Source organism: Oncorhynchus nerka, linkage group LG13 (assembly GCF_034236695.1).
Source record: "Oncorhynchus nerka isolate Pitt River linkage group LG13, Oner_Uvic_2.0, whole genome shotgun sequence".
NCBI classification, from domain to species: domain Eukaryota; kingdom Metazoa; phylum Chordata; class Actinopteri; order Salmoniformes; family Salmonidae; genus Oncorhynchus; species Oncorhynchus nerka.
The window spans coordinates 80,889,630-80,914,933 of NC_088408.1; the positions used below are offsets into that span (position 1 = coordinate 80,889,630).

At 42.7% G+C, this 25,304-nt stretch overlaps 1 protein-coding gene across 2 annotated transcripts in view; it reads left to right on the top strand.

The window, feature by feature from the left end:
* Positions 1-6,917: 6,917 nt before the first annotated feature.
* LOC115140243 (phosphatidate cytidylyltransferase 2-like) overlaps positions 6,918-25,304 on the top strand; it is a 36,539-nt gene continuing 18,152 nt past the window's right edge. Inside the window, exons 1-10 of one of the 2 annotated variants that reach the window (XM_065026757.1) lie at positions 6,918-7,263; positions 12,345-12,481; positions 12,939-13,035; positions 13,637-13,734; positions 14,167-14,306; positions 17,030-17,088; positions 18,004-18,086; positions 20,243-20,330; positions 20,464-20,532; positions 20,633-20,785. In XM_065026757.1, the coding sequence (XP_064882829.1) occupies positions 7,201-7,263; positions 12,345-12,481; positions 12,939-13,035; positions 13,637-13,734; positions 14,167-14,306; positions 17,030-17,088; positions 18,004-18,086; positions 20,243-20,330; positions 20,464-20,532; positions 20,633-20,785 (987 nt within the window). In that variant the 5' untranslated portion in view covers positions 6,918-7,200. The remainder of the gene's footprint in view (positions 7,264-12,344; positions 12,482-12,938; positions 13,036-13,636; positions 13,735-14,166; positions 14,307-17,029; positions 17,089-18,003; positions 18,087-20,242; positions 20,331-20,463; positions 20,533-20,632; positions 20,786-25,304) is intronic. The other variant, XM_029678483.2, reaches the window with a different exon arrangement.

Sequence of the window (25,304 nt, forward strand, 5' to 3'; positions counted from 1 at the left end):
TTTCCCATGTTTCCGAGGTGGTTCAGGAGCGTTGAGCGTTCATTCTGCTATACTACTGTGACTGTATGTGCTGCTATCTCATGCAGTGGTATTCCTCCCAAAGCCAAATAAAGCCATTTATTAACCAAACACTTACAAACATCGGCAGTGTCTTCAATAATATCATCAAAACCATTCGACATAAGCTACATTTTATGACTGGGCGCAGGTTTAGAGCGAGAAGGACAAACCAAAAAACAATGCTATAATATTTGAAGCATTTTGTATTGAAAATGCATACAGTACACAATACAAATGTTAAAGATAGAATACTTAATTGGAACACTAACAAAGTGATCACCCGCCTCAGTTTTAGTAAAAATGCTGAGGGATGGGCCTAGAGAAATATAATCCCTTTCAAATTCATATACAGAGCTATGGATACAAGGACTGACCGTCATGATATGGAACACTTAAATGTAAATGTAAATGATATCAACATTATAGTTTTAACCATGTTTTGTGGTTATATAGTGTGTGTTTACATTTACTTTGATTACAAACTTTGGAATAAAACAAGTTTATATTTTGGGGTCTGGTGGGTATGACAGTGAAACTAATAAGCTCATGAGGCATTTATAAGTTATATTCTTCAAGAATCATTCATTTAAAGTAAAAAGAATGGATGTAGCAACTAAGGTGTCTAGATTGAAATAGAAAAACAAACTGTGATATCAAATCATTACTACACTAATGGACATGGTCAAAGAGATGAATAATAGTCCACGAAGGGAACACATCAATAAATGGACTTTATTCAAACTGTCTGCCCATCAGACTATGTTGATCCATTAGCATGACATAGCAGATATTATTGTCAGTCATGCCATTACCAACTAATGCCATTCTTCAATAACTCACTGACCTGAGAGGAATAGGCAAACCTATAATAAACCATAAATTATCATATATTTGATATGACATAACAATTTGGGTTAGCCAACCGGCAATGACTATACCACATAATAACACATCAAAGTTATGTCCCATCACTCACTGAGAGATTATGATCATGTGAAGTAGACATTATGCTTTACTTTTGTGTAGTTAGTTGGAGGAAAGTTTTACGAACTGCTCCACCAGACTGAAAGTGATGTATGAAGTCAGTTAGGCCTCTAGATGAGTTGGAGGGTTGCGTGCCAAATTACACCCTATTCCCTATTTAGTACACTAATTTTGACCAGGGCCCACATGGAATAGGGTGGCATTTGGATTGCAGGCTATATCTCCCCATATCAGCTCCCTCTCTCTCCTGCCTGCTTCAAAGGTAAAGGATGAGAGAAGGAGAAGGTAAGATGGATGACAGTAGCACAGTGGCCACCAGCACTGCTGTCAGAAGCAAGCACCTTATCTTAGAGTGGGGATCTTTACTATCTGCACAGCCACTCAGTAATACTGTGTGGACAAAAAGGTATCAGTGCATTGACAAAAGGTCATCATCAGCACGAAGGACAAATCAATGAAACACAGAAAACAAGACAAAACCTGCAAGAGGAAAGATGCTGTTCAATTAAGTCTGCTTCTCCAGAACAACAAATCTGCCGACGTCATATCTCCCCACATCGTGCGGAACCGCAATGCCGCCAAACAAATCAAGGACGGCTCCACCACGGCACAGCCACACACCGCAGAAAGGGATTGATCACATTCCTCTCTTTTCAATAAATCTGTCTAAGTACTATGCTCTGTCTTGCTGTGTTTGTGTGTGTGTGTCTTCTTCCATTGCAATCCTCCTGCAGAGTGATACATCCCTGGACCTTTCTCATTCACCCCACCCGGTGGTTCATATGATACCAAGGTCTAATTTACTTCAAAACTTCTCTGTGTGTGTGTATACAGTGCATGTGTGGCCATGTGAATCTCAACCTTTGTGTCGGTATACAAGCCAAGGCACATTATGGCTGATTCACTGTCATCTGTGTGCCATGGAGAGTTATGGGTTGGCAGGGCCAGGTGGGGTGAATGAGAAAGGTCCAGGGATGTATCACTCTGCAGGAGGATTGCAATGGAAGAAGACACACACACACAAACACAGCAAGACAGAGCATAGTACTTAGACAGATTTATTGAAAAGAGAGGAATGTGATCAATCCCTTTCTGCGGTGTGTGGCTGTGCCGTGGTGGAGCCGTCCTTGATTTGTTTGGCGGCATTGCGGTTCCGCACGATGTGGGGAGATATGACTTCGGCAGATTTGTTGTTCTGGAGATGCAGACATAATTGAACTGCATCTTTTTCTCAGTGCACTCCCGAGACCTGCTGCGATAAGGTCGGAAATCTTGGCCTCAGTAATCAGCAACCACCTCCTATCCATGTTGATGGCCAAATAATGACATTTCCACTAGAAATGACCTTGCCACTGCTTATCCCTTTATCTCCAGTACGGTCAACTGAGACTTTGGGAAAGGGTCAGGAACCTAATTATATAACATAGCCTACTATTACTGTTATGTATGTATACATTATATTAAGATAATGAGTTTACCCAGACATCTTGATAATCAGAGAAAAGATTCCTTTGTGATAAGGATAAGTATTACGTAATTCATTAGCACATGTGGCAGAGGAAGCTGATTGTAATCTAGGCAAAGTTACCAAGTTATCAGTCTTTCAGTCTGGGCCTCACGGCAGTTTTATCCAATGATCAGTGCTGTGTTTTGGCTTCTCAAAGGGTCCAAGGGATTTATTCAGTTGTCAATAGCAACATATTGCTGATTAAGAAAAAAAGGAAATTGTCAAATTGAGGGTACAATTACTCAATTATTCTTTGTGTCATTGATACTCACTATCTCTCCCCTTTCTCTAAATCTGTCTCAGCCTGCTTTTTCTGTACAAGAAGAGTTTTCACTCATCCACCATTCAGCAGCTCCCCTTTCACACCCTCTTCTCAGCCTTTCTCTCACTCTCTGTCTGTTTCTCTCTCTCTCTTTCACCTCCCTCTCTCTCTCTTTCACCTCTCTCTCTCGCTCTCTTTCACCTCCCTCCCTCTCTCGCTCTCTCTCTTTCACCTCGCTCTCTCTCGCTCTCTCTTTCACCTCGCTCTCTCTCTCTCTCTCTCTCTCTCTCTCTCTTTCACCTCTCTCTCTCTCTCTCTTTCACCTCCCTCTCTCTCTCTCTCTCTTTCACCTCCCTCTCTCTCTCACCTCCCTCTCTCTCTCTCTATTTCTCTGGCATCCTTTCTCCACCGCTATAAATAGACTTCTGCATTGCAGATGTCCCAGAGCCCCGAGGAGCCCCAGCCAAATTCTGCCACTCTGATATACAGTACAGCAAGATACCACACCACTGAGCGGGGCAGGGGGGCACCCTGCCTCATGCATATGCAATATAGCAGGACTGTGCAAAGTCGGGTGCAGGAACCTGGTGAAGTACCGCCACACCACAGATCACAGACACAACACTGCAGTACAAGGATAAAATGTAACTATGTGAAATTGGTTATTAGATTGCTTTGTGTTTAAAAAATAATAATACAGCAAACAAACAGTTATCATTTTTAGGACAAAGGTTATTCAACAGTTAATGAACCGAGAAATGTATGGATCTTTACAACTCTCTCCCTAATATATGTCTTAGATACATTCACCCAATAACAAGATACAGTATGTGCAGCACCCTCAATACGCTGTGGATGTGATACGGTCAGGGAATGTGGAATCACAATGATCGTAAAGTAGACAGAGAATGGATATGCAGCTTATAGATCACCTCGAGGGAGTGATTGACGGAAGTGCTGCATGCATTAATTTCCATTGATTGATTTATCTCTTCCAGCACTACAGGGGTTTTGATGGGTCATAAATCTATGTGCTGTGCTCCAGCATGGGCTACTGTGGTGAGAGGGCTCTCAATGGAATTATGCAAGAATCAAAGGAAGTAATTTAAAGAACTGATAAAGAATTTTAAAAACCACTTCACAGTAGGCCTATTTAACATAAGCACTGGTGTTTAATTAGAAATTGTAGTTCATTCGTAGCCTACCTTACAATTTTTTAAACCACTATTGATGACCCTTTAGTACTCTCTTATGAAAAATGTAATATTCAGAGGAGAAAAGAGGGGAAACGCCCTGAGAAGCATAACAACTTGGCTTTTGTGTTTTGTCTGCAATGCTGCCTTCCCTTCACTCCGACTCTGCAGAAGGTCATTAAGTAGTTACACTTCTCCATACCCCTGTCACGCCACTGGGATGAACCACATCTCTGTGCTGCTGGGGAGAGAGAGGCACACACACAAATGCACGCACACTGCTACACACACACGCATGCATGCTGCACAAAGCATCTCAAACAGTCCTCATTCAATACATTTGTCAGCCTTTGCTGCCACTTGGGGTCAAAACTGTCAATTGCAAATCAAAAACATTTCAACTTCACATTCGTTTTAGCCCACTTCAAGTACCATAAGGGTGAGATATCAGCAAGCCAACTGCATCGTCTGGCATCGATCATCTAGCGCACCAGTCTCCGCCATGAGAGGGCACAATCCGTCGTGAAGGAACTCTCTGAAGCTGGCTTCTCACCATCATCAATTTATTTGTTTTGTTAATCTACCTACAGTTTAAGTCTGAAGTTTTATTACACTTACGTAGGTTGGAGTCATTAAAACTCGTTTTTCAACCACTCCACAAATGTCTTATTGACAAACTATAGTTTTGGCAAGTTGGTTAGGATATCTACTTTGTGCATGACATAAGTCATTTTTCCAACAATTGTTTACAGACAGATGATTTCACTTATAGTTCACTGTATCACAATTCTAGTGGGTCAGAAGTTTACATTCACTAAGTTGACTGTGCCTTTAAACAGCTTGGAAAAATCCATAAAATGATGTCATGGCTTTAGAAGCTTCTGATAGGCTAATTGACATGATTTGAGTCAACTGAATGTGTACCTATGGATGTATTTCAAGGCCTACCTTCAAACTCAGTGCCTCTTTGCTTGACATCATGGGAAAATGAAAAGAAATCAGCCAATACCACAGAAAGGAAATTGTAGACCTCCACAAGTCTGGTTCATCCTTGGGAGCAATTTCCAAATGCCTGAAGGTACCATGTTCATCTGTACAAACAATAGTACGCAAGTATAAACACCATGGAACCACGCAGCCATCATACCGCTCAGGAAGGAGACGCATTAGAAATGTCCTGGTTTCTGAAGGAAAAGCACTTTTTGTCCATTAATAACATCAAATTGATCAGAAATACAGTGTAGACATTGTTAATGCACTTTTGAATATCTACTGGTACAAATGGCAGACTCCTTTTTGGTGGGAACAACACATACTGAATATTTCTACATAGAAATGGTGTTTCTGAAGACTTTTTGTCCATTAATAACATCCGACATTGTTAATGACTATTGTAGCTGGAAATGGCAGATTTTTGGGGAATATCTACATAGGTGTACAGACACTGACCGTGTCATCAGCAAAGCACCCCAGCACCATCACTCCTCCTCCATGCTTCACGGTGGGAACAACACATACTGTTCACCAACTCAAATTTGGACTTGGACTCATCAGATGTCCATTGCCTGTGTTCCTTGGCCCAAGCAAGTCTCTTCTTCTTATTGGTGTCTTAGTAGTGATTTCTGTGCAGAAAACTGAACACGAAGGCCTGATTCACGCAGTCTCCTCTGAACATTTGATGTTGAGATGTCTGTTACTTGAACTCTGTGATGTATTTATTTGGGCTGGTAACTCTAATGAACTTCTCCTCTGCAGCAGAGGTAACTCTGGGTCTTCCTTTCCTGTGGCAGTCCTCATGAGAGCCAGTTGTAATCATAGCGCCTGATGTTTTTTGTGACTGCACTTGAAGAAGAAAATTATTGAAATGTTCAATATTGACTGACCTTCATATCTTAAAGTAATGATGGACTGTCATTTCTCTTTGCTTATTTGAGCTGTTCTTGCAATAATAGGGACTTGGTATTTGACCAAATAGGGCTATCTTTTGTATACCACCCCAACCTTGTCACAACACAACTGATTGGCACAAACAAATTAAGAAGGAAAGAAATTCCACAAATGAACTTTGAACAAGGCACACCTGTTAATTGAAATGCATTCCAGGTGACTGCCTCATGAAGCTGGTTGAGAGAATGCGAAGCGTGTTGAAAGCTGTCAAAGGCAAAGGGTGGTTATATTTTGATTTAACACCTTTTTGGTTACTACATTATTCCATGTGTTATTTCATAGAACAATGTAGAAAATAGTAAAATAAAGAAAAACCCTTGAATGAGTAGGTGTCCAAACTTTTGACTGGTACTAATATAATATATATATATATATATATATATATATATATATATATAGAGAGAGAGAGATATATATAATGAAATCCACAACCCAAAAAAACACAACCAGTAGTTACCACTATGGAACGCATTAACTTTTGATATGTCTAGACTAGAGAAAATTGATTTTCAAGAGTGTTTGGTACCCATTGTAAGCCAACGTTACAAAACGTTGAGATACAGAATGCAATTCAGACCATAAATAACGTCGCGATTCAACACCGAGGGTCGTCACTAGTTACAACAGCCACAAAGTCATAACCCCCGCCCATTTCTCAAAATCAAATCAAATTGTATTGGCCAAATACACATATTTAGCGGACTTTATTGCGGGTATAGCGAAATGCTAAATGCTTATGTTCCTAGCTCCAACAGTGCAGTATTATCCAACAAGTCACAAATATAAAAGTCAAATAATGTAGGAGAGGCATTTTCTCAAATATGGTAGAATACAGTATATACATATGAAATGAGTAAAGCAGTATGTAAACATTAAAGTGACCAGTGATTCCATGTCTGTGGGCAGCAGGATGAGTAATCGGGTGCTCAATTGCTCTTCTTAAATTTGTATTTTAAACCTAAACACACTGCTAACAGTATGCCTAAACCTAACCTTGGACTAAGACCAAACTGCACATTTTTGTTTTCATACATTTTTACGATATAGACATAATCATTTAGACTTTGTGGGTGTAATATCTAGTGGAAACCCAGTGAGAGGGACGTGAATCATCTGGGGTTAACAAGAATAATTTATGTCGAACGAAACAATCGTATTTTGTTGTTTAGCAAGCTAGCTGGTAAACTGTAACAACCCTGTGTCACATACACTCACCCTCTGTAGTAGCTGGGACACGAGTTGCAGAAATGACAGAGCTACGGCACCGCGGAACGACTGAAAACGACCTATATCAACAATCCGAAGACAAGGTAGCTAGCTTACGGTACTACGGAGTGGTTATGGACTGCCATTTGGAACAAACCCGTTAGCTAGCCAAGGCCCACTAGATGGGACATCATGCCACAAATTATGATTGTGACTAGGATAATAAGTATTATTTAGCTGTAATAGCGTACAAGACAGGATAGTTAGCTAGCCACGTCGAACGTTTACAATTTAATTTGCGCTAGTTTGCTTGCTAGCAAAACATAGCTAGCACGCTAACAAATTGTATACTGACTTGCTGCTAACATTAGCTCTGGCATGAATGGCACACATTTACAAGATACCATTGGTGGTTAACTAGCTATCTATATCTAACGTTTGTCTCTAGCTTGTCATTGAAAGTAACAAGAAGTATAGCTATTCCTCTCTGCCTACTCCCCAGTCAACTGAACTGAAAATTGGCGTTGTGCATTTACTGTGTGGCCAGGGCAACACACTTTTTAATTAGATGTTTCTATTCAATTAACTTAATCATGTATTAGTCATAAACTCTGGCTAGTTTTCAAACGTATGAGTTGGATTTCAACTCATGAGGTAGGATGAATTGAAATGGCCATGGCCAATCAACTCTGCAAGAAGGACAACCCACATACAAATACAGACAGATCACCATCACTGCCTAAATTTATAGTTAGTATGTATGATGCCAGCTGTGGGCTGTTTCGAATAAAAAACCGAGTTACTTTACATTTAAATTAGGGATGGGCAATATGGTCAAAATATGTCACAGTATTTTTCAAATTATGGTATTTTATGTTTTGGATAATAAAAGTGATATATTTGCTTTGAGTAGTGGGTGGCAACACATACATTCTAAGTTATTTTAACAGGTCTCTCTCCATCCTGATTGTTTTATAATGTTCAATTAAACTTCAAACCAAAATAATTTTCTGCATTTTGATAAATTTCTGCATTTCCTGCACTCTTTTGAGATAATTTCCACACTGCCACGTAGGGTTGCACGATATTGGCAAAACATATTGGCCTTGTTTTTAACCAAATATTAAATATTAACTACGATTTGAATTGCGATTTAGTTTAAACTGTTGGAATCATTGAAAAACGTATGATTATTCTAATTCTATAGTTAGAAGATAATAGTGGGCACTTTGAAAACAGTGCTGTTTGATATGACAACAAATTAAAATTCCAGGGAGGAGTTATTGTGACAGGGTAGGAACCAAAGTCTTGGTCAGTGTTTCATAGGGGACCCTATAATCTTTGGCTACATTAAATGTTTTCACTTAGCTACTTCATGTAGCTAACATATTCATGCGGGATGGCAGTGGTGTTTGAAATGGAGGGGAGGGACTACAGAGCTAAGCATGTCTCTTTAAGGAGGCTAAAAATAGAGTTTGTCTTGGAAAAGTTGAATATTTTCAGAAGGAGTCAGGTAATTGGTTAAGGGAGAAGAATGGGTTTGACTGGGCACAGGATGGGTTTGAATCAGTTGAAGCTAGCAATAACAAGGGAGAGGGTACACATCTATCTATTTATATATATAATGTAGCCATCCGTTCAAATTTGTGGATTCAGCTATTTCCGCCACACCTGTTGCTGACAGGTGAATAAAATCAAACACACAGTTATGCAATCTCCATAGACAAACATTGGCAGTAGAATGGCCTTACTGAAGAGCTCAGTGACTTTCAATGTGGCGCCGTCATAGGATGCCACCTTTCCAACATGTCAGTTTGTCAAATTTCTGCCCTGCCCCTGTCAACTGTAAGTGCTGTTATTGTGAAGTGGAAACGTCTAGGAGCAACAACGGCTCAGCCTCGAAGTGGTAGGCCACACAAGCTCACAGAATGGGACTGCTAAGTGCTGTAGCACGTAAAAATAGTCTGTCCTCGGTTGCAACACTCACTACCGATTTACAAACTGCAGCTGAAAGCAACGTCCACTCAAGAACTGTTCGTCAGGAGCTTAATGGAATGGGTTTCCATGGCCTAGTAGTTGCACACAAGCCTAATATCACCATGCACAATGCCAAGCTTTGGTTGGAGTGGTGTAAAGCTTGCTGTCATTGGAATCTGGAGCAGTGGAAACACGTTCTCAGGATCGATTAATCACGCCTGACTATCTGGCAGTCCGACGGACAAATCTGGGTTTGGTGGATGCCAGGAGAACGCTACTTGCCCGACTGCATAGTGCCAATTGTAAAGTTTGGTGGATGAGGAATAATGGTCTGGGGTGTTTTTCATGATTCGGGCTAGGCCCCTTAGTTCCAGTGAAGGGGAATCTTAGTCCTACAGCATACAATGATGTCTTAAGACGATCCTGTGCTTCCAACTTTGTGGCAACATTTTGGGGAAGGCCCTTTCCTTTTTCAGCATGACAATGTCTCCGTGCACAAAGCGAGGTTCATACAGAAATGCTTTGTCTATCGGTGTGGAAGAACTTTACTGGCCTGCACAGAGAGCCCTGACCTCAACCCCATCGAACACCTTTGGGATGAATTGGAATGCCGACTGCGAGCCAGGCCTAATCGCCCAACCTCACTAATGCTCTTGTGGCTGAATGGAAGTAAGTCCCTGCAGCAATGTTCCAACATCTAGTGGAAAGCCTTCCCAGAAGAGTGGAGGCTGTTATAGCAGCAAAGGTAGAACCAACTCCATATTAATGCCCATGATTTTGGAATGAGATGTTTGAGAAGAGTTAGGAGGGAGTTTTAAAAATAATAATATTTTATTTTTTTAAATTGAGGGGGCGGTAGTTCTCAGGGAACTGTGGCTGATCGTGGATGGCTGGGAGCTTGGGCCGATAGGTCGCTGGTCGGGGACCCTGATTTGACTTGGTGGGAGATCTGTCGACATGCCCTTGAGCAGAGCGCTTGACCCTGGTTGCTCCTGTGGGTCGCTCCTTTTGTTCCAGTGGAGCCAGCTAACTAGCGATTTGGCGTTAGCGGTTAACACAACTTAGCCAGAACTTGCTGAGAAAATAAACAAACTAATAGTGTAATTATAGAACACTAGTGTATTTATATTCAGAAGTGTAACCCGTGTCAAATGGCTAGCTAGTTAATGGGGTGCGCGCGAATAGTGTTTCAACCGGTGACATCACTGGCTCTGAGATCTTGAAGTAGTTATTTATATTGCTCTGCATGGGCCGCGACATTTGTGGAGCGATAGGTAACAATGCTTCGAGGGTGTCAATTGGTGTGTGCAGAGGGTCCGAGCCCAGGTAGGGGCGAGGAGAGGGACGGAAGCAATACTGTTACAGAAGCAAAGTGAAAACCGCATCGTAGTCGTCAACATTGTTTCATGTGCAGCGTTAACCATGAAGACTGAACGCAAGTGTCTCGTGGCGGGCAACAATAAATGCTGTCTTTGAGTGCCAGGTTCGGGGATAGGTCTGTGTGGAAAGCAGCATGGAGAGGGAGCGCGAAGAGAGATGACTCACTTAGCGGAGTAAACTATAAAAATTGACGTTACACACGACGTATCACATTTAACAAACCAAACATTTAAATACCACTATAAAAGGTAAAGTAAAAACACAAACCGGTCTGTGCAGCCCTACATTTTAAAGTATTTTATGAGCTCTAATTAAAAGTGTCCAGCTGCTTTGTTGTGTTGCATTTTCTCTCCTCATCCATCACACAGGCTCCACTGTGGGGCTTTACTTGTTTCAGGGTCCTTATTAAAAGACATGCTGTGTTCCCCCCTCCAAGTCCACTTTGACTTGCATTCCCGCCTCAGAATGTAGGCCTTGCGTCTTGGTTTTTGATCAGTGATTGCCAGCCTGGTGCCCCCCTTAGCGACGTTGGCAGAAAGCGGATGTTTCTGGTTGACGACTCCGCTCTGGCGTCTGTCTACTCCTGCTACGTTCGGTTAGGCAGGTTTCATCATGCAGCTGTGTTGTGCTGGTGGTATAGGGCCGTGGCGCTCTGTGGTTTGATTCTGTCAGACATCACTGTAGAAGGACCCTGCCTGCAGGTGCATCATCAATTCTCCATGGATAACTTAGTGTCTCTGTCTTGTGCCTACAAAATGTTTTTGAGTTGAAATCATTTGAGCCAAAGTTGACTCGGTTTGCTCTCAGAAAGTTTGAAGAATGGTTATATCAGTCAAATTGTCACAGCCTAAGGACACTGGAAAATAGATCCAGCCTATTTATACCCAGAGGAAATGGCATGTTTGTTGGTCATGTTTGTTGGATGTTAACCCCTACCCTAACCTTTTACATTTCAATGGGGTAAGGTTAGGGACATCCCAAGGATAGCACTGACCCTGGTTTGTTGTGTATAGTATGTATGACTGCATGTGCATGTCTATTATTGTGGTAGCGTAGGTGATAAGGTAGAAGGAAATTGCATAGGCCTACATTACTTATTTAACATGGTTGAATGAATCTCTTGATTCTGATAATGTGACCAGAGACAAAAACCAAACGAGGTGTGGGTAGTGTAGTGCTGCTCCTTGCCTCCCACGGAACATGAAAGGGGTCTCTTCAGTAACAGGAGTGTGGAAGGAGGGGCTATTTTTATCCAGGGCATCCTGCCTGATAGGAAATGGGAACCAGCAAGCCTGGGGGTTCCATCAGCTTGATAGCTAGGCCTACTGCTATATGTGTGTACACAGTGTGTGTGTTGACAACCAAGACAGGCAGAGTGTAGGCTAACAGCTATCTGTTGTGTTAATAGGAGGTTAGGTGACACAACAGTGCAATTTTGGTAGCGCTAGGGGGGAGAGACCACGATGACATCACAGCAGTCTGCAATGTCTAATGACACATTTTGTTACCTTGGAAAGCAGAGGGTCATCCGCTTTCAGACAGTATCAAGGGGGCAGACACCATGAAATATGTTGATTACTCTGTCACCATCAGCCGTATATTTATCAGACAGACTATCCTAACGCCAAAGCGGAAAAGCACTACAAGCTTGCTCTCAAAATGTTGTTCACTGACATAAAATAGACCCGGAAAGGAAGTGGGGGAGCATTCCTCATAGGAGGCTAGCTGTGTTTGTTTACATTGTATGACTAACTCTATCTATACCTGTGTCTGTCTCTCTATCTCCCCCCTCTCTCTCTCTCCCCGCTCTCTCTTTCTCTCTCTGTAGGGATCTGAGAATGAGGGGAAAGCAGAGGGGGTGTCTGAAAGCGAGACCAAGCCTGATACAGGGCTCCCGGAGGTGCCTGTCCCTGCTGATGACACCCCTGAGGTTCTCAATAAAGCCCTATCTGGACTGTCCTCACGGTAAACACTTCCAACATATATATTATTTTTTCATTGACTATTTTCCTATGGTAATCACAACCTCCGGTTTGGAACAAGGGAAATATCACCCATTTACAAAACGTAATATCTGCGTCCCATAAGTCTCTGGTCAAAAGTAGTGCCACTAGGCCTATAGGGAATAGAGTGCCATTTGGGACACAACCAACATCTAGATTTTTTTATTTACTATCTTTGGTTTGGTCCTCCATCCTAACAACATCCTGTTATTCAGACATGGGGATTATTGAATGCTAATGAAATACCATCTGCTATGCTCAATATAACTATTGATCTGTGTAGGCCTATATTGACATTCTTCAGGAATGTATTGCCCAGCACACAGACAACTGGGCACAGAGACAACTGATATGGATGCTTATTGTTCACCTTTTCATTACACACTGTATATGGGGATTAACTGTGTGTGTGTTCTCAGATGGAAGAACTGGTGGGTGCGAGGGATCCTGACTCTGGCCATGATCTCCTTCTTCTTCATCATCATCTATCTGGGCCCCATGGTGCTCATGCTGATTGTGAGTGATCCTCATCCTCCTTTCCATAAGCCTTCTGTCTGTCAGTCAGTTTGTTAGCCGATCCCAAATCGCTCCCTACCCGTCCCCCTTGGTCCGAACTCCTCTTTTGCCAGATCTGCAGTCTCAGGATAGGTATACGCAGTCCAGTGATGGAGCTTCCACCATATTGCGTACATACCTTACAGATCTGCAGAAACAAAAGGTTAGGACGAAAGAGAGGGTAAGGGATTGAATTGGGGCCGGCTGTCTGTCTGTGTCCTTAATGGATTTAGGCTCAGAGTGTAACTCAGTGGAAATAACAGACTTTTCTCTGCTTTACTACCTGCTGGGAGGGAGAAAGCTTGCTGCAGGAAGTGAACAGAGAACACACAAACTCTTTATAGAGTCACAACACAAGAACATTGAACCAAAATGTCTGATTAAATGAGATGGAGATGAGCAACAAGGAATCATCCAGATACTGTTGTCAGGGTGATATCAAATGTGAAGTGTGGTAGGGGAATACCATGTAGTTGATACCAAAACCCAGACAGTCAATGGCAAACCTCAGTCATTTATTACAGACCTGTTCAAAGTAATAATGGAACATCTTTCTTTACAGGTGCTGTGTGTGCAGATCAAATGCTTCCAGGAGATCATCCACATCGGTTACAGTGTGTACCACTCCTACCACCTGCCCTGGTTCAGAACGTTGAGTTGGTGAGATGCGCGTGCGCACACACACAATTTTATGTCTGTGTTTAATGTTATACTGCAACTAACTGTTTGTTGACCCGAGATAATGAGTTGCATGTTTTATTTCATTGCAGACTTCCTGAGGTTTGTTGGTATGGTGATGTTTACCCAGTTAGCAGAGAGAAACTATATCATGTTACATGTAGTGGTGATGCTATTTGTAGTATGTTAGCTCTGGTGTAAAAACTATTTCGTTATTATAAAACATCATAACTTGTACATTTCTTCATAACTTGAACATTGCATCTCCAAAAGTTCACCATTGCTCCAGGTTTTCCAGAAAAGGTTGCCTAGTGAATGTTCAGTCTGTTATAACAGTTCTGACCTCACCCCTTGCTCCCCTCTTCCTCCCTTCATCTTCCTCCTCTCCCTCCCCTCCTCTCCTCCCGCTGTCAGGTACTTCCTGCTCTGTGTAAACTACTTCTTCTACGGAGAGACGGTGACAGACTACTTCTTTAATCTGGTGCAGAGGGAGGAGCCGCTGCGCATCCTCAGCAAATACCACCGCCTCATCTCCTTCGCTCTGTACCTCACAGGTGAGATGCAGGCTGTCTCAAAAGTTCTGACTAACTTCCTTTTTTCATGTCTTTTCCTTCATGATCACTGACCTGGCAAGGACAGATGGAAACCGATCTAGTGCTTTTTCCTATTGGTGATAAAGAAGCAATTTTAGAGTATTGAGAGTGAGACAGAGCCAGGGAGAGTGAGTGAGGGAGGGAGGGAGGGGAGTCCTCTTTTGAACGTTTAGTGTTTTAGTTGGAGCTTCTTCATTTTTAATCAGTTTTTACCTGACAAAGGGTTTGGTACAAGTTTTTTTAAATTATAAAAGCTTCAGAAGGAAACCCCACTGTGCCACACCCTCCCTCTTTCAGTCAACCAGTGCAGCAGTGGCAGTTCATGGCAGCAGGATGTGGTGAAGGTAGCACTCGCTAAACGTCTGCTGTTTCTGTGTGACTGTATGATCATACCTCGACTTTGTGGCTCAAGGTAAAGAGGAAAGTTAATACCCATCTATCCCTCCTTCGTTCATACCTCCCTTAGGGTACATTTCAAAACAGGGCTGGGTTGTTTACTGGAGAAGTGTTGGCAGGGAAAGGCTTTTAAGGTAATAGGGCCATCTCTTTTAAGGTAATAGGGCCATCTCTTTTAAGGTAATGGGGTCGTGTCTCCAATGACAGATAATGTAGAAGGAGCGGAGTTTCACAGAATCTATAAGTAGTTATATAAAGATAAATCAGAACACTGTGTGCTTTGTTCTAGCCTGGTTCCAGATCTGTTCATCAGGCCAAGTTTAAAGTTTTCTTCGTCATATATGCGGGATGCACATATGGTATACACTGTCCAACAAAATGCTCACTTGCAGGTTCCTTCTTGACAATGCAACAACAATAGGAAATAATGAAAGGTAAGTTTACGAACATAAAGTAAATGACTCAGTAGAATAGGATAAACAGTTTAGCAGAAGTATAATACAGTGACTACAATGACCATAGAAGTTGGCAAGACGGCACAAACTGATCTGGTACCAGGCTAGCATTGTTGTGCTCTGATGAAGCATGTGTAACAAATTGATGTGGATTGGATGGATGTAGAAATATTCTGGTGTCCAAATTGTCCTAACTGAATTATTGACCTGACTGCTTTATCTAATTTGTTAGATCCGATAAAAGCATCTTACTCACAAGGGCGTCTTCTTACTCTGCTTTGATACAGCCTTGGGGATTGATATAATTATTGGAAGTGTAAGAAATCAAGACTTACATGCAGCGCATTCATGTGATTGTGTTTTTATCTGTTACTGACTTTAGCAGGCTTTTAACCTCTGAACCCAAAACCAAATCATAATTTATGTCACTAGAGATTGTGATTGAGTTTGATTGAACATGGCTTGGATGACTACAATGATGCAGTTGCTGGTCCTCAGTTTTAAAACAAAGAATGACAATAATAGCTTCTAAAACCTGTCTGACCCAAAAATGCTTTGGTGTGAATCCATTTGAATTCAATCACTTTTAAACAGCATCCCTTTTGATTTAAACTAAACCTTTCATTCATGTTTGCCCATGGAATAAGTGGTCAGAAAGTGACCGTTTGGACCTGAATGCCAAAACATTCAGGAGATAGACGGTGCTCAAAGTTCACCCATTTTGCATACCATTCAATGAGACATCTATGTCTTCATCACTGGAAAAGATAAATGGTTGCGTTTGACAACACTAAGCTTAAAAATGATATCAAACTATTTGATTATTTCTTGAAAGAAAATATATATTTTTAATAATTGTAATTTAAAAAATGTAGGGTAAATTATTTAAAAACGTATGACCTCAGATTGTTTTCATATTCTCATACAGTATGTTATAGCATAGACCCTATTTTGCATCATCTGAGGTTTTTATATTTTCCCTGCCATCGGTTGAGACACAACATGCTCTTGAATACAGGGTGGGTGTCATTTCAATTATATAAATATAATTCTTAGAATGGACCTTGACCTGTCGACCACTGCAATTTAGCTGGTACACCATTGAAATTTGAACTTTTAATTACTACCACAAAGATGACCGCCGGTCCACCCAACGTCGAATGTCAACTTAAATGGTCATGTCTATTCTATTATTTATATTTCTATGATTTTAATAGGATTGACTGTATTATTGAAAACAACCGATATTTCCATCCAAGTTAACATTTATCTGATGTGTGGACCTCAACCCATCTTTGTGGTATCGTTTGAAAGTTAAAATGGGAATACATTTGAAATTTTATCAGCCAAAACATGACACCCACCCCTGTATTCAAGAGCATGTTGTCTCAACTGATGGTGGGCACAACACTAAAACCTTAGATTATGTCAAATAAGGTCTAAGCTACAAAATGTGAAAATTATAAATATTAGATAATCAACATTAAATTATATACTTTTTGTTAAAATATTTTTTCCCCAGAAATTAGAAAATAGTTTGACAACCCTGTTTGTAAGATTTTAAATTATATCAATCTCAACCGTTTATCTTTTCCAGAAGACATGGATGTGTCTTGGTATGGTGGGGTATGCAAAATGGGTCAACTTTCAGCACCTTTTAACTCTGTAGTGTTTTGGCAATCAGGTCCAAAATGTCACTTTCTGACCACTTATACAATGGGAAGATATGTATGGAAGGTTTCATTCAAATCATATGGGGTGCTGTGAAAAAGAGATTGAATTTAAATTGATTTACTCTTTGTTGACTTGTTTCCTCTGTTCTGTGTTGTGCAGGTTTCTGCATGTTCGTGCTGAGCCTGGTGAAGAAACACTATCGTCTGCAGTTCTATATGGTGTGTGTGTGTGTGGTGCGTGCATGCATGCATGCATGTGTTGGGTAGCATAGTGTGTGTATGTACTGTATTATGAACCCTCTGGGCTGCTACTTCATTATTGAAGGGGCCTGGCCCAGAAACATGGAATCCCACCAGCAGTGATCTGGGTCCTTTCCAGGATATAGATGAGGCCCCTATTCCGATCTGCTGCTGCAGCCTTTGTCAAACACAGACACCGACACTGACCGTCTGTGGCTCTGTTTTGGGCTCTGGATTGACCATGTAGGCCAGTGACATTGCTGAGCGCTGCTAGGAAACACACACTGCAGTAACATATCACTGAGAGCACCGCATACTGCAGTAAAACTCATCTACTCAGTGTTGTGGACAAAATGTCACACTGACTGGGCTGAGGTCTCAGCACTCCTCAAGGATATGTTTGTGTTGTTGCAAAGAGAACTTGGTCATCATTGCCCTGTTATCAGTAAGGATTGTTCTGTGCAAAATGCCATTTACAGCATTAATGCTAAATTACAAACAAAGTGTGCTATGAGTAATTATAAACTGGGTTGGGTCGAGCCCTGAATGCTAAAAGCCATTTTATATCAGACTATACCACGGGTATGGCAAGAAATTACTGTTCTATTTACGTTGGTAACCAGTTTATAATAGCAATAAGGCACCTCGAGAGTTTGTGGTATATGTCCAATATTCCATCTCTAAGGGCTGTATCCAGGCACTCCGCGTTGCGTTGTGCCTGAGAACAGTCCTTAGTTGTGGTATATTGGCCATATACCAAACCTCCTCGGGTCTTATTACTTCAATATATTGCAGTGTTCTGGCCACTTTGGGGTAGCTATGTTCCTTTATCACTTATTAAAAATGTTGGGACAATTAAGCTTTCTGAAAATGAATTTCCTTCCTTCCTGTCAGTTTGGCTGGACTCATGTAACTCTGCTGATCGTAGTGACCCAGTCCCACCTCATCATCCACAACCTGTTTGAGGGAATGATCTGGTAAGAAATGTCTCTCTGTCACTCACTCAAATTCAATAAGAGGGCAAATTCAGTCAGACATTGGGTGTGACCTAAATGGCACTCTATTCCCTATATAGTGCACTACTTTTAGTGCCCTGTGGACCATGGTCAACGTAGTATACTATATAGGGAATAAGGTGTAATTTGGGATACACCCAGTGGATGTATTCTGTCAAGTTAGTGCATGGGAGTGTCTTCACTTAGCCCAGTGTCTCCATGCTGTACAATGGGAGGACTTATTGCAGGTTGAAAAGTCTTTCTGATGTAATTACGACTTGTCCTACAACCATGTGATGCAAATGACAAGTGCATTAGGGTGGTCTACATCTGAAGCTTATTCAGGAGTCAACAACATTTCAGAACGTTCAGGTAGAAATGTACTATGTTGAAGAGACCTGCTCTGTCTCTTCAGAGTAAATACATATGTCTGTTCTACCATGTTAGCTAGCAGATCCAAGTTGGCTAAACTTCAAATATAAAAACATAGCTGGCTACTCACTAGCACGTGGTGCTTGAGAGATTGTTTAAGAGGCCTGTGTTCATTTTCAATAATGCTATAAGAGGTTTGTCAATAGTGAATGTGTATTATGCATGGTTCTGGTTAAATTTGTAGCAAAAAGGGCATTTTTATAGGCCGACTTGAAAGCCAGATTCGTGTGAATAGCAAAGAAAGCAGGTTGTGGAAGGTTTATATTCAGCCTCGGTATAATTTCACGAACTCTGAATTCATTATATTATTGCTGACTGTTTGAAATGCTGTGTATTTGACATTTTACGCCCTCTTGAGTCAATTTCCACAGCCCCACGGAAATCTAATTGCATAATTTAAAAAAAAAACATAAAAAATCTATCTGTTTAACCTCTGCGCACCGAACCCGGTAGGTAGAGCGGGATGAAATTGGACAACATACGGTGATCGCTACATAAATAGTCATATTAAACATGAATGAAAATACAAGTGTCTCACATGTATCGAAAGCCTAGAATCTTGCTAATCCAACTGCATTGTCAGATTTAAAAAAGGATTTACTGCGAAAGAATACAATGCGATTATCTGAGGATAGAGCCCCATTAAAAAAAAAACTATTTCAACCAGGACAGGCGTAACATAATCACAAACTGCAATAAAATAAATTGTTTACCTTTGACGATCTTCCTCTGTTTGCAATCCCAATGCCCATGTTACACAATGAATGGTCTTTTGTTTGATAAAATCCATTTTTATAGCCTAACACAACATTTTGTGATCCGCTTGTGTCGTGAATTCCGTCTCGTTCCATTTTCGACGACACATTCGAGGTAAATACACACACAAAACGTGACTTTTCCAGTCATGTTTGGTTTCATTGCAATCAACTGGTTTGTTTGTAACACAAGCAAACCTGATGGGTCATTTCGCAGGACGTATTGACTGAAAGAAACCGATTTGACAAGTAATGACATCATTGTGCACCAATGATTTGCCTGCTGTTTCGTTGATTGACTGTATTTTAACCCAATGACCACTGATCGTCTTGAAATCTAGCTGGGTAGATAGCCTATGAGCTGAGGTAAACGGCAATATGTAATGTTTATGTGTTGGAAGACCAACCCATGTAGTAAACTCCGGCGTAAAGAGGGTCATTCGCCATTGACGATTCATACCCAAAGGAGCCACGCATGTCACGCACAGCGTTGTTTTGTTAAAGCGCATTTTCAGCTGTTTGTATATCAATCAGTATGGCGACTAAGTCAGGTAAATCTAAGTCTAGATATACAGATGTACACACAGTTTTAGAAGAAATTGATTGAGGACGATTCATTTAGCGATTCCCAAATGGAGGAATATTTTTTTGAACGGAGAGGACATCGTTTTGGACTGGTAAGTTCTTCTCATGCTAATGCCGGAGACACCTGAAACCCCACCTCTTTAAGGAATACCTAGGATAGGATAAAGTAATCCCTCTAACCCCCCCCCCTTAAAATATTTAGATGCACTACTGTTCCACTGGATGTCATAAGGTGAATGCACCAATTTGTAAGTCGCTCTGGATAAGAGCGTCTGCTAAATGACTTAAATGTAAATGTAATGCTTTATACACCCCACTGAATACACCCCAGGTGTTGATACCAGTACCTCTCTCCTTCTCGTCTAGGTTCATCGTGCCCATCTCCTGTGTGATCTGCAATGACATCATGGCCTACATGTTTGGCTTCTTCTTTGGACGTACTCCACTCATTAAGGTTAGCAAGACTGTTACACCACTACTGTATGTAGCATTTTCTGAAGTTTGGATCGTTCATTTGATATTTGGTACAAAGGATACCATTGGTAACACCCTGTACTGTGTCAACGTCCTGATTGTGTACTCTACAGCTGTCTCCTAAGAAGACCTGGGAAGGCTTCATCGGCGGATTCTTTTCTACTGTTGTGTTTGGGATCCTGGTAAGACACGACCATAGCTAACTGCAAAAGTTTCCTTTCAAATTCCCCACAAGTCCTATTATTTTATTCTCTGCTTCTGTCCCTCTCTCTCTCTCTCCAGTTGTCCTATGTGATGGCAGGCTACAGCTTCTTTGTGTGTCCAGTGGAGTTCAACAGCGACCATAACAGTTTTGAGGTGGACTGTGTGCCCTCTGATCTGTTCCAGCTACAGGACTATGCCCTGCCGGCCACCCTCGAGTCCCTCACTGGATGGGTGAGTCGGATCTGTCCCCTCTGTTTGATTGTGTGGCTGGCTGGTCTCTGTTTCTGATCTGTCTTTCTGGCGGGCTGGCGGGTCTGTTTCTGATCTGGCTGGCTGGCGGGTCTGTTTCTGATCTGTCTTTCTGACTAGCTGGCGGATCTGTTTCTGATTGATCGCTGGCAGTACTCTGATTGATCGCTGGCAGGTTTCTGAACTGTCTTTCTGACTAGCTGGCGGGTCTGTTTCTGATTGATCGCTGGCAGTACTCTGATTGATCGCTGGCAGGTTTCTGATCTGTCTTTCTGACTAGCTGGCGGGTCTGTTTCTGATTGATCGCTGGCAGTACTCTGATTGATCGCTGGCAGGTTTCTGATCTGTCTTTCTGACTAGCTGGCTGGTCTGTTTCTGATTGATCGCTGGCAGTACTCTGATTGATCGCTGGCAGGTTTCTGATCTGTCTTTCTGACTAGCTGGCGGGTCTGTTTCTGATTGATCGCTGGCAGTACTCTGATTGATCGCTGGCAGGTTTCTGATCTGTCTTTCTGACTAGCTGGCGGGTCTGTTTCTTATTGCTGGCGGGTCTCTGATCTCTGGCTGGGCTCTGTTTCTGATCTCTGGCTGGCTGGCTGGCTGGCGGGGCTCTGTTTCTGATCTCTGGCTGGCTGGCTGGCGGGGCTCTGTTTCTGGTCTTTGACAGTATTTTCCACTAGCGCCGGCTGTCGGTAATTTTCCACTTAAATTAACTACGCAAATGTTCAATTCTCTAGTTAGAAAAAAAGTCTGCCGGGCCTACCAAAGTGGCGCAGCATCGCAGTGCTTGAGGTGTCACTACAGACACTGGTTGTGTCACATCCGGCCGTGACCGGGAGTCCAATAGGGCGTCGCACAATTGGCCCTGCATTGTCCGGGTTAGGGGAGGGTTTGACCGGGGGCCTTTACTTGGCTCATCGTGATCTAGCGACTCCTTGTGGCCTGCAGGCTGACTGCGGTCGTCAGTTGAACGGGGTTTCCTCTGATACATTGATGCGGCTGGCTTCTGGGTTAAGAGGCGCGGTTTGGCGGGTCATGTTTTGGAAGACGCATGATAAGACCTTCGCCTCTCCCGTGCCCGTTGGGGAGTTGCAGAGATGAGACAAGATCATAATTGGATATCACGAAATTGGGGGAAAGGGGGTAAAAATGCTCAAAAAAATAAAGGGAACACTTAAACAACACAATGTAACTCCAAGTCAATCACACTTCTGTGGAATCAAACTGTCCTCTTAGGAAGCAACACTGATTGACAATACATTTCACATGCTGTTGTGCAAATGGAATAGACAACAGGTGGAAATTATAGGCAATTAGCAAGACACCCCCAATAAAGGGGTGGGGACCACAGACCATTTCTCAGTTCCTATGCTTCCTGGCTGATGTTTTGGTCACTTTTGAATGCTGGCGGTGCTTTCACTCTAGTGGTAGCATGAGACTGAGTCTACAACCCACACAAGTGGCTCAGGTAGTGCAGCTCATCCAGGATGGAACATCAATGCGAGCTGTGGCAAGAAGGTTTGCTGTGTCTGTCAGCGTAGTGTCCAGAGCATGGAGGCACTACCAGGAGACAGGCCAGTACATCAGGAGACGTGGAGGAGGCCGTAGGAGGGCAACAACCCAGCAGCAGGACCGCTACCTCCGCCTTTGTGCAAGGAGGAGCAGGAGGAGCACTGCCAGAGCCCTGCAAAAGGACCTCCAGCAGGCCACAAATGTGCATGTGTCTGCTCAAACGGTCAGAAACAGACTCCATGAGGGTGGTATGAGGATCCGACGTCCACAGGTGGGGGTTGTGCTTACAGCCCAACACCGTGCATGAAATTTTTCATTTGCCTTTGGGGGGCCGCACAGCCCTCCATGTGCTCGCCAGAGGTAGCCTGACTGCCATTAGGTACCGAGATGAGATCCTCAGACCCCTTGTGAGACCATATGCAGGTGCGGTTGGCCCTGGGTTCCTCCTAATGCAAGACAATGCTAGACCTCATGTGGCTGGAGTGTGTCAGCAGTTCCTGCAAGAGGAAGGCATTGATACAATCGACTGGCCCGCCCGTTCCCCAGACCTGAATCCAATTGAGCACATCTGAGACATCATGTCTCGCTCCATCCACCAATGCCACGTTGCACCACAGACTGTCCAGGAGTTGGCGGATGCTTTAGTCCAGGTCTGGGAGGAGATCCCTCAGGAGACCATCCGCCACCTCATCAGGAGCATGCCCAGGCGTTGTAGGGAGGTCATTTAACCAAGATGGCATAGCAGTTCAGACGTCTTTTGTCCTCGTCTTGTCGTGTCCCGTATATATATATATATATATATTTACAACTTTTTTCACATACATTTTATTTTTATTTTCCATCAACTCATCTTCAAAACACTCTCCTGCAACCCGCCTCACCAATTTAGATTTATAAAAAAGTATTATTTACCTCAAATCTGTAATCCTACAAGAAGCTAGCCAGAAGCTAGCCAGAAGCTACCGATGGCCTTGCTAGCTGTCTAAATCGCCGTGACCCCCAACCAACCTCTCCACTCACTGGACCCTTTTGATCACTCGACTAAGCATGCCTCTCCTTAATGTCAATATGTCTTGTCCATTGCTGTTCTGGTTAGTGTTTATTGGCTTATTTCACTGTAGAGCCTCTAGTCCTGCTCACTATACCTTATCCAACCTATTAGTTCCACCACCCACACATGCAATGACATCTCCTGGTTTCAATGATGTTTCTAGAGACAATATCTCTCTCTCATCATCACTCAATACCTAGGTTTACCTCCACTGTATTCACATCCTACCATACCTTTGTCTGTACATTATACCTTGATGCTATTTTATCGCCCCCAGAAACCTCCTTTTACTCTCTGTTCCAGACGTTCTAGACGACCAATTCTTATTGCTTTTAGCCGCACCCTTATTCTACTCCTTCCTCTGGCGATGTAGAGGTGAATCCAGGCCCTGCAGTGCCTAGCTCCACTCCTATTCCCCAGGCGCTCTCTTTTGACGACTTCTGTAACCGTAATAGCCTTGGTTTCATGCATGTTAACATTAGAAGCCTCCTCCCTAAATTTGTTCTATTCACTGCTTTAGCACACTCTGCCAACCCGGATGTTCTAGCTGTGTCTGAATCCTGGCTTAGGAAGACCACCAAAAATTCTGAAATTTGAATTCCAAACTACAACATTTTCAGACAAAATATAACTGCCAAAGGGGGCGGTGTTGCAATCTACTGCAAAGATAGCCTGCAGAGTTCTGTCCTACTATCCAGGTCTGTACCCAAACAATTTGAACTTCTACTTTTAAAAATCCACCTCTCTAAAAACAAGTCTCTCACCGTTGCCGCCTGCTATAGACCACCCTCTGCCCCCAGCTGTGCTCTGGACACCATATGTGAACTGATTGCCCCCATCTATCTTCAGAGCTCGTGCTGCTAGGCGACCTAAACTGGAACATGCTTAACACCCCAGCCATCCTACAATCTAAACTTGATGCCCTCAATCTCACACAAATTATCAATGGACCTACCAGGTATCTCCCCAAAGCCTTAAACACGGGCACCCTCATAGATATCATCCTAACCAGCTTCCCCTCTAAATACACCTCTGCTGTCTTCAACCAAGATCTCAGCGATCACTGCCTCATTGCCTGCATCTGTAATGGGTCAGCGGTCAAACGACCTCCACTCATCACTGTAAAACGCTCCCTGAAACACTTCAGCGAGCAGGCCTTTCTAATCGACCTGGCCGGGGTATCCTGGAAGGATATTGATCTCATCCCGTCAGTAGAGGATGCCTGGATATTTTTTTAAATGCCTTCCTAACCATCTTAAATAAACATGCCCCATTCAAGAAATTTAGAACCAGGAACAGATATAGCCCTTGGTTCTCCCCAGACCTGACTGCCCTTAACCAACACAAAAACATCCTATGGCGTTCTGCATTAGCATCGAAAAGCCCCAGTGATATGCAGCTGAAACCATTATACACAGGCAGTTAGAAAAGCCAAGGCTAGCTTTTTCAAGCAGAAATTTGCTTCCTGCAACACTAACTCAAAAAAGTTCTGGGACACTGTAAAGTCCATGGAGAATAAGAACACCTCCTCCCAGCTGCCCACTGCACTGAAGATAGGAAACACTGTCACCACTGATAAATCCACCATAATTGAGAATTTCGATTAGCATTTTTCTACGGCTGGCCATGCTTTCCACCTGGCTACTCCTACCCCGGTCAACGGCACTGCACCCCCAACAGCAACTCGCCCAAGCCTTCCCCATTTCTCCTTCTCCCAAATCCGTTCAGCTGATGTTCTGAAAGAGCTGCAAAATCTGGACCCCTACAAATCAGCCGGGCTAGACAATCTGGACCTTTTCTTTCTAAAATTATCTGCCGAAATTGTTGCCACCCCTATTACTAGCCTGTTCAACCTCTCTTTCGTGTCGTCTGAGATTCCTAAAGATTGGAAAGCAGCTGCGGTCATCCCCCTCTTCAAAGGGGGGGACACTCTTGACC